The 9,854-nt window shown below is 41.9% G+C and overlaps 1 protein-coding gene across 1 annotated transcript; it reads left to right on the top strand.

The window, feature by feature from the left end:
* The first annotated feature begins 3,985 nt into the window (after window positions 1-3,985).
* Window positions 3,986-5,008, top strand: LOC145947990 (uncharacterized). Its single transcript, XM_083057754.1, has one exon. It carries the CDS (start codon window positions 3,986-3,988, stop codon window positions 5,006-5,008), a length of 1,023 nt encoding a protein of 340 aa, XP_082913880.1.
* Window positions 5,009-9,854: the final 4,846 nt, after the last annotated feature.

Raw genomic sequence — 9,854 nt, 5'->3', positions numbered from 1 at the left:
ATTTACCATTAATATTGTGGAGATAAACCAAGTATATGAGGTATGAGAGTAATAAAATGTCGGGATAAAATTATTATTATAAAGGTCTGAAGATGAGTATAAGATCCAACAAGCTGATAATTAAAATGAAAAGAAGATAAATTAACCGAGAACAAACATGCAAGACAAAACGTTATAAAGGATTTCATATTTTCGGGAGTCTATTTATTAGAGGCAGATAACTATCCGACAAAAATTCCGTATTTGTTTGTAGATTTAGGCTATTCTTTTGTCTTTTTATGAATAGCATTTCAGATACCAATCTCTTTCCAAGAGCCGGTTCATTATCTAATATTTTTACCTCGTCCCACTTAAAATCGTGATTTAATGTTAATCTATGGTCAGAGATTACAGAGCGATTTGCGGTATTTCTTTTGATATGATTTCGGTGTTCTTTAATTCTTGTATTTAGTTGTCTATATGTCTGACCCATATAAGACGCGTCACAATTTTTGCATTCAATCTTGTATACTATATTACTGCAATTATTGTTTTTTGGAGGGTCTTTATGGACTTTTATAAAATGGCGCATTTTGTTTAAGCCAGTGTATGCGATTCTAGCATTTATTTTATTCGTGACCGTTTTGAATTGTTCCGATATGATAGGTATGTATGGTATAGGGAAGAAGAAAACCCGTTCCTCGCTCTGCTTACATGTGGTGTTATCAGTGTTGGTATGGTGATTACAAATGTAATGTAATCTTTTACGCATTGTTTCAAATACAAGGTCCAACGGGTAGTCATTGTTAAGCAGAACCGTGATGCATAGTTCCAGGTTTTTTTGATGATATGATGGATGAGATGTATTGCTCGGTCGACCAGGCCGATTATGGTGCCTAATTTTTGGCACATTGGGTGTTGTGAATGGAAATTAAGATATCTGCCAGAAAATGTCGTTTTGTGAAACCAATCGAATGTGATGTGATTATCCAGTATTAGTAGTAAATCCAAAAAACTTAATTTGCCGTTCTTATTAATTTCAATAGTGAATTGGAGGCGAGGATGGAAAGAGTTAAATACTTGTAGAGTATGATTATGTAATGGTGGAGGAGCAGTAAGTACTATGTCATCAACATAACGCATGTAGAAGGAAGGAATGAACTTTAATAATTCCAATGCTCTGTTTTCAAGATCCTGTAGAACGATATCAGCAATGATGGAGGACAACGGTGAGCCCATGGGGGTACCAAAAGTTTGTTTATATATTACTTCATTGAAAACGATTTTCTATTTCCTGTTCCTATTGCCTATTGCCTGGCATTGTGCAAGGGGCTTTACAAATAATGTAAAAATAAAATTATTTTTTATTTTAAAAATATTTTTTAATATTAGGTTAATGAAAATTATGTAATAAATTCTTTGTAGAAAAAATTATGATAAAAAATATTAATTTTAGTGATTTTTTATAACTTTAAACAAATATTGAACATATTATAATAATATTGTTGTGTCCCCGTATTTGCCGGCTGCCGGATGTATATGTATTCTGGCGAGAAGTTTGGCAAGGAAGAAAGACATCTCCGAGCACGTCACTAAGAAGTTGTTGATTTAAAACAAAAAGGGGTTGTCAGAGAGTTTTAGATAGGCCGTAAATACGTGCGGACATGTTTCGTTACGGTCTGATGCATATTTTATTATTTTGTTATTTGGTATTATTTGGTATTTTGTTATTTGGTTTTTACTTTACTTTTGTTATTGTTAATAAAGTTCTTCCGTATTTTACGTGAGCGTCTTTATTTCGCGGCGCGAGTGTGAGAGAGTGCGTGTTACGTGGTTCGATCTTTGATAAGTCACGCAGTCGGCCCGTGAGCGCAACAATATAATTTTATTTTCTAAACACAAATTCAACGTTTATTTGGTTATTGGTATTAATTTCGAAATTGATTTAAAAATAATATAGAGTTTTTTTCTAATATAATTGTAAAAATTATCAGTATTTATATATACTAATTTAATTTTATAATAAAATATAAATAAAATATATGTAATATAATTTGTTGCGTACACAAATAAAACGCGCGCGCAATAATATAAACAAAAAAATATAAATAATATAAATAAACTTATCGTCGAATAAAATATGTATACACACACGCGCGCGCGCGTATGGGTCATGCTTCATTTTTGTGTGTATGTATAATATGTATTTTTTATTTCACGATAAGTTTATTTATATTATTTATATTTTTCTTTGTCTACATTATTTGATATACTACCTATCGAAAAATTTCTTTTTTATAGATAGTCTTGCTGATGCGACAAGAAAAGCTTATAAAGCACAAGAAACGTCTCACTTGAGCAGTGATTCATCTGATTTAGAGGCACATTGTGCAGCAAAACGACAAAAGAAATTACCACTACGATACCAAATAAGCGCAGTGATTCTTCCGATGAAAATGTAGCATCAGAAAAGTATGTAAACTCACAATCAGAAAAGCGAACTAAACGTTCTGTTGTTCCGCCTTTTCCCGAATTTCAAAGTAAGTAATAATATCTGAGTATGAAATAAAGATGCTATTATTTTTCGATATTTAGACATTTATTATATTATATATTTAAATTATTAATATTCAATTTATTATATATTATTATAATTTATATTAATTTATTCTTCGTTTATGCATATTTGAAATGAAATTAATTCTATGACATAATATGGACGCAGTTATGCAATATGGAACCAACCACTAATTTTTTTTTATTTCGAGATTTTTATTACAAATTGTGCCTGATACATTAAGGCACAATTTGAAATAAAAATCTCGAAATCGGAAAAATTGGTGATTGGTCCCCCCCCCCCCATATTGCATAATTGCGTCTATATTATTAGCTTTTTTCCATTTTTTTCTGTTTTTATGTTATGCTTGAAATAATTATGTTCACAATTCTATTTTTAATTCAAATTACAGAAATTATAGAAATAAATTATTTGGCAAAAAATATATACATATATGTATATTGCAGGTAAAATTAATTTGGATATCAAATATTATAAAAAGATATTTTGTGTTGCTAAACTTAACAATTTTAAATAATCAGTTAAATAGTCATAAAAAAATTGTTAATAAATTTTTTGATTACAGTTTATTAAAAAGTATAATCAAATAATTTAAGATAATTAATTATAAGATAATTTAATGTGCATTAAATGAAACAATAATAATTTAATAATTATAAATTATTTAATTTTTTGATTGTTTCATTTACACTGTTACAATTTCTATTTATACAGGGTGAACCAATAACACTGTCACATACATATTATATACAGGGTGGCCAAAATAAAACATGACAAATTTTTATCTCCAAAAATATTGTTTCTAGAGAAAAATGTTTCAAATAAAAGTTGTAGGATTTTGAGGGGTGAAGAAGTTGGCGCTACTGACTTTTTTCTAAAGGGTGATTTTCAAGGTCATTTGAAGATTTTTTTTAAAAGTATGTTTCTTTAAATGGTACCACTATATTGTTTTTTAAATTGTGGCGATCATATCGTCACATATTCCCCGGATTACTTATAAAGACATACACCAGACGGAAACAAGAAGCGAGACGCGAGAGAAAATAAACACGTGGCAAACACAACGGACGAGACAGGTAGATAAAAACAAAAATACGAAACGAGACAAGACAATAACCTTTTGCGAAGAATCTTCGAGAGATTCGACCATCTACCATTGTCGAGCACAGACGTGCGAGCGCGACTGTAAACGCTGGACTTTTTCTAGATAATTAAAGTAGCAAAATTAACCGCTCACCAAAAAGACTCGATTCATTTCACATTATACATATATATACGATCCTAACATCCCGCACCGACGAATTAACACGAAGTAGCCAAAGTGGTGACCCCGACGTGATCGTGAATACGCGAAGAAAAAAAAACATTTTTTTAAATTTGTGACAATTTCGCGATCGGTTGTCGAGTGCGTGGGAAAGAAAAAGTGATATGCCTGTGATGCGGGACGGCGAAGACGCTACTCCGCGCGTGGAACCGGAGACGCGAGCGTTCGAACAGCCGAGAATTCAAGCGCCGAATCCGCACCTGATTGCGATGCAACCGGCCAGGATGGAGCAACCACCGGATTATTTTTTACCTGCCCCCGAGGTAAGCCGTGTGGGCATGCGTATGCCGGAGTTTACGTCGTCGGATCCGGAGCTCTGGTTCAGCATCGTCGACCGGAGTTTCCAAGCCGCCGGGATTACGGTTGACGCGACGAAGTTCGGTTACGCATTGACGGCTATCGGACCGAATTACACGACCGAAGTGCGCGACATTATTATGAACCCGCCCCCGGAACGTGCATACGAAACGCTGAAAGCCGAGCTAATTAAGAGACTTAGTTTGTCGCAGGAGCACAAGATTCGGAGGCTCCTTAAACACGAAGAAATTGGCGATCGAAAGCCGTCGCAATTTTTACGACACCTTCGCGGTCTCGCCGGAAACGTGGTTGGCGACCAGATCTTACGAACAATCTGGTTGAGTCGGTTGCCGGCTTTTCTTCAGCCGCATTTAGTGACGCGCGCGACAGATACGCCCGAACAATTGGCGGACATCGCGGATGCGATAGTCGAGGCGATCCGGGCGCCGATGTTTCAAGTGGCGGAGGCGACGAAATTTATGACGCCCCAGAGTCAGAGCGCGATTGACCCTGCGTCCTTGGAGGCGAAATTGGAGGTGCGACTGACGCAGATGCGGCTGGCGATGCAGCAAGAGATGGCGAAGCAGCTGACGGCCATACGGAGGTCAATCGAGGCGATCGGTGACGGTCGATACCGCGAGAATGATGACGACCGACGTCGTTCGCGTCCGCGTTCGCGTTCGCGTTTGCGCCCGCGAGCGCGCTCGGGAAGCCGTGGTCCACCGGCCAGCGGGATGTGCTGGTACCATTGGCAATTTGGACCGGAAGCTCGACAATGTAGAGCGCCCTGCTCGATGCAGCAGCAGGGAAACGCGGGGGCCGGTCGCTAGTGGCGGCGAGCGACTCGAGATACGGTGCGCGCCGCTTGTTTGTAACTGACGCGAACTCAAAAGTGAACTTTTTAATTGACACGGGCGCGGATCTCTGCGTGTACCCTCGGAAAATGGTTCGAGGACCGCGACAGAGATCGACCTATGAACTTTCGGCCGCTAACGGCACACCAATATATATATACGGGACAGAGACAATGGTTCTAAATTTCGGATTGCGACGTGCGTTCTCGTGGCGGTTTGTGATCGCGGACGTCTCGCGACCGATAATCGGCGCCGAATTTCTCGCGCATTATGGACTTCTCGTCGATCTGCGTAATTCTCGTCTCGTCGACCAGGTGACGAGCTTGGCCGCGCGCGGGCGATGCATCCGATGCGATGCACCCTGCGTCAAAGCGGTTACGGGAGAGACGCAGTACCCTCGGTTGCTGGAGCAATATCCGGATATTACGAGGCCGGAAGGACGTCCGAAGGATGCGATCCATGCTACGCGGCATTACATTGAGACGACGCCGGGACCGCCTGGCGCGTGCAGACCGCGGAGACTCGCTCCAGATCGGCTGGCAGCCGCGAAGAGAGAGTTTCGGAAAATGGTGGAGGCCGGAATCGCGCGGCCTTCAAAGAGCTGTTGGTCGGCGCCCTTACATATGGTGCCGAAGAAGGGTGAAGAGTGGCGACCTTGCGGCGATTATAGAGCGCTAAACGCGCGAACGATCCCGGACCGATATCCTGTGCGGAATATACAAGATTTCGCGCAGGCCTTGAGCGGAAAGAAGATTTTCACGACATTAGATCTGGTTCGTGCATATCACCAGATTCCGGTGGCGGAAGAAGACATCCCGAAGACGGCGATCACCACGCCATTTGGCATGTACGAATTCCCGTACATGTCATTCGGCTTACGTAACGCGGCGCAGACGTTCCAGCGATTTATCGACGAGGTTCTGCGCAACTACGAATTTTGTTACGCGTACATTGACGACATCCTCGTCGCGTCTTCATCGGAGGAGGAACATCGCGATCACCTGCGAGTATTGTTCGAGCGTCTGCGAGAGTACGGGGTAATAGTCAACCCCGCGAAATGCGTATTCGGCCAACAAAAGGTGGAGTTTCTGGGATACGAGATTTCCGATGGGGGAACCCGACCGCTGCCGACGCGAGTGGAGACGATCCTCGCGTATCAGATGCCGAGGACGGCCAGGGATCTCCGGAGATATCTCCGTATGGTGAATTTCTACCGTAGATTCCTGCCGAGAGCCGCCGAGATTTTAGCGCCGCTGAACGACCTTCTTCACGGCAACGTCAAGGGCAAAACACCGATTTCGTGGACGCCGCGGATTCAAAAGGCATTCGAAACATCGAAAGAGAGTCTGGCACAAGCGGCTCTTTTGAGGCACCCCAGGATAAACGCGGAACTCGCTCTGTTTACCGACGCGTCCGAACAGAGCATCGGCGCGACCTTACAACAGTGAGGCAGCGACGGCTGGGAGCCGTTAGCCTTCTTTTCGAAGAAGCTAAACCCAGCCGAATCAAAATATAGCGCTTACGACAGGGAACTACTGGCTATATACCTGGCGGTCAAAAATTTTCGACATATGCTGGAGGCACGCGCGTTCACGATTTATACGGATCATAAGCCGATAACTTTCGCTTTTCGACAAAAACCTGAGAAAAGCACGCCGCGCCAGTTCCGCCACTTGGATTATATCGGACAGTTCACCACCGACATTCGGCACGTGACGGGCGAGGAAAATGTCGTGGCCGACGCGCTTTCAAGGATCGAGGAGCTCCAGTCTCCTATGGATTACGCCGCACTGGCGGAATCACAGAGGACCGATGAGGAGCTCGAGGAGTATTTGCGGCGAGAAACTGGACTGAAGCTCAACAGGGTGGAGATTCCTGGAACGGGGATCGCGGTGTATTGCGACACATCAACACCGATGCCGCGACCGTTCCTGACAAGGCCTTTTCGTCGGGCCGCATTCAACCTGGTGCACAACCTGGCGCACCCTGGAATTAAATCGACGGGCAGGCTCGTGGCGCAGCGCTACGTTTGGCCGTCGATAAACATAGACTGTCACAGGTGGGCTCGTTCCTGTGTGCCCTGTCAACGATCCAAGGTGTCTCGGCATGTGTCGGCACTCTTGGGAAAATTTGCTGCTCCATCCAGCAGATTCGAGCACGTCCACTTGGACATCATCAAGATGCCAGTCTCGGAGGGCAAGAGATATTGCCTCACGTGCGTGGATCGCTTCACACGATGGCCGGAGGCGTTTCCCATGGAAGACCAGGAGGCGAGGACGGTCGCGAGGGCCTTCTACGAGGGATGGATCTGCCGATTCGGGGCGCCTCTACGAGTTACGACGGACCAGGGGACCCAGTTCGAGTCCAGCCTTCTTCGACGGCTGAGCGAGATTACGGGGACCCAACATCTGAGGACGACGGCATACCACCCGCAGGCGAATGGAATGGTCGAGCGGTTTCATCGCCAGCTCAAGGCGGCGATCAAGTGCCAGCAGAACAGCCGCTGGACCGAGGCGTTGCCAACGGTTCTGCTGGGAATCCGAGCGGCATGGAAGGAGGACTTGCAGGCGACCACAGCTGAGATGGTGTACGGCCAAACGTTGAGAATCCCGGGGCAGTTCCTGAGTCGGCGGCCGACGGACGGCGAGGACGGTGCCGTCGATTTCGTCAGGACGCTGCGTGAGCAGTTCGAGAGACTGTGACCGGTGGACGGAACCCGACACGGGGAGCGACGGCCGTTCGTGTATAAAGATCTAGCGACGGCCGAGCAGGTGTTCGTACGACAGGACGGACCGAAGAAGATGCTGCAGGCGCCATACGAGGGACCGTACGAGGTCGTCAGCCGCAGCGACAAAGTTTTTGTCGTGCGTATGCACGGCAAGGAAAAAGCGATCTCGATAGATCGGATAAAACCTGCGTATCTGATTTCAGAATACGAAACAGAGTCTAGGGGCCCAGCAGAATCGACAGCGCGGGGCCGAGACACAGAGGTCGATCAGCGGAGTGCGCGCGAGGACACGGAGCTACCGCTCCGAGAGAACGAAACGACAACGAGAGCGGGAAGGAGAGTCCGGTTCCCGGACCGCTTCCAGGCGGGCCTGTGACGTCGGAAACAATTATTGTGGACCGCGAGGCTTTGAATAGTCGTTGCATTGAGCGAAATATTTTATTTTTATTTTATTTTCGTTCGGACATCGCTAATTTATTTCATTTTATTTATTGATTTCTTTTTAATTATATAATTCCTTTCTCGAGGGAGTGACACGCGTACGCATATGCGAGGACGAACAATATTATTGTATATCAGCGTTTTCTTTTGTTTTTTTTTGTTCGGTATAACCTTACGTCGCAAAAAAAAAAAAAAAAAATGTATCTGTGTCAGCGTCCGAATAATCGAAAACCGCGCATGTCAAGCACGCGGTAATGCAGAAACAGCGGATATCGTGCTATCGGCATAGCACTGGCGGAGGAGTCCTGTGGCGATCATATCGTCACATATTCCCCGGATTACTTATAAAGACATACATCAGACGGAAACAAGAAGCGAGACGCGAGAGAAAATAAACACGTGGCAAACACAACGGACGAGACAGGTAGATAAAAACAAAAATACGAAACGAGACAAGACAATAACCTTTTGCGAAGAATCTTCGAGAGATTCGACCATCTACCATTGTCGAGCACAGACGTGCGAGCGCGACTGTAAACGCTGGACTTTTTCTAGATAATTAAAGTAGTAAAATTAACCGCTCACCAAAAAGACTCGATTCATTTCACATTATACATATATATACGATCCTAACATCCCGCACCGACGAATTAACACGAAGTAGCCGAAAAATAAATCGATTCCTCGCAATATTCTGCATAAAAAGTTATAAGAGTAAACTAGTAAAAAAGTGAATAGTTTACGAGATATTTCATACTTAAGTTTAACATATCTTACATGAACTATGAAATATCTCGTAAAATATTCATTTTCCGATAATCTTACCTTAATACTTTTATGCACAAAATAATAAGAGGAATCAATTGGTGCAAAGAAAACACATAGTTGTTTATAAAAAAAAAATGTAGCTACTATAGTTGCAAATTACATATTTTTTTACAAAAAATATGGTAGTTCCATTTAAAAAACATATATGACCTTCAAATGACCTTGAAAATCACCCTTTAGGAAAAAGTCAATAGCGTTAACTTCTTTCCCCTTAAAATTCTACAACTTTTATTTGAAACATTTTTCTCTAGAAACAATATTTTTGCAGATAAAAATTCGTCACGCTTTATTTTGGCCACCCTGTATACATACAATATCTTATAATCATCTTAACTCATTTTTCAATAATCTTATCTTAAGATTTTTTTTACATATAATAATGAGATAAATTAATATTGGTGCAAGAAAAACATTCTTATAATTTAAAAAAAATGCAGTTTGTAATTGTGCAACTGCATACTTTTTGTTTAACAACTATGCATTTTTCTAGTGCGTTAGTTCATTATTTTATGCAAAAAATTATTAAGGTAAGATTATCGAAAAATGAGTATATTATGAGATTTTTCATATATTTTTGTCAAGATGTATCAGAATAAAATGAACTATCTCATAAATCATTTATTTTTATTATTCCATTCTAATATCTTTTTAAAATGCATAAAATTTTATTACAAATAGCAAAATAGCAGAAACAGAGCATAAAAAAAGCATTACAAAGTCAAACTACAATTCAATAATTCGACAACATGTACTAATAAAAATACAAAAAGTAATGAAGAAGTTCATGTAGAAAAGTGAAACAATAATATTCAACAAATTAAAGAA

This window comes from Prenolepis imparis, unplaced genomic scaffold, assembly GCF_030444845.1.
Source record: "Prenolepis imparis isolate NDT839.2.m4 unplaced genomic scaffold, iyPreImpa1.0 SCAF_208, whole genome shotgun sequence".
NCBI lineage: Eukaryota > Metazoa > Arthropoda > Insecta > Hymenoptera > Formicidae > Prenolepis > Prenolepis imparis.
The sequence above is the reverse complement of the archived record's forward strand: the minus strand, read 5'-3'. Positions and strand labels throughout refer to the sequence as shown.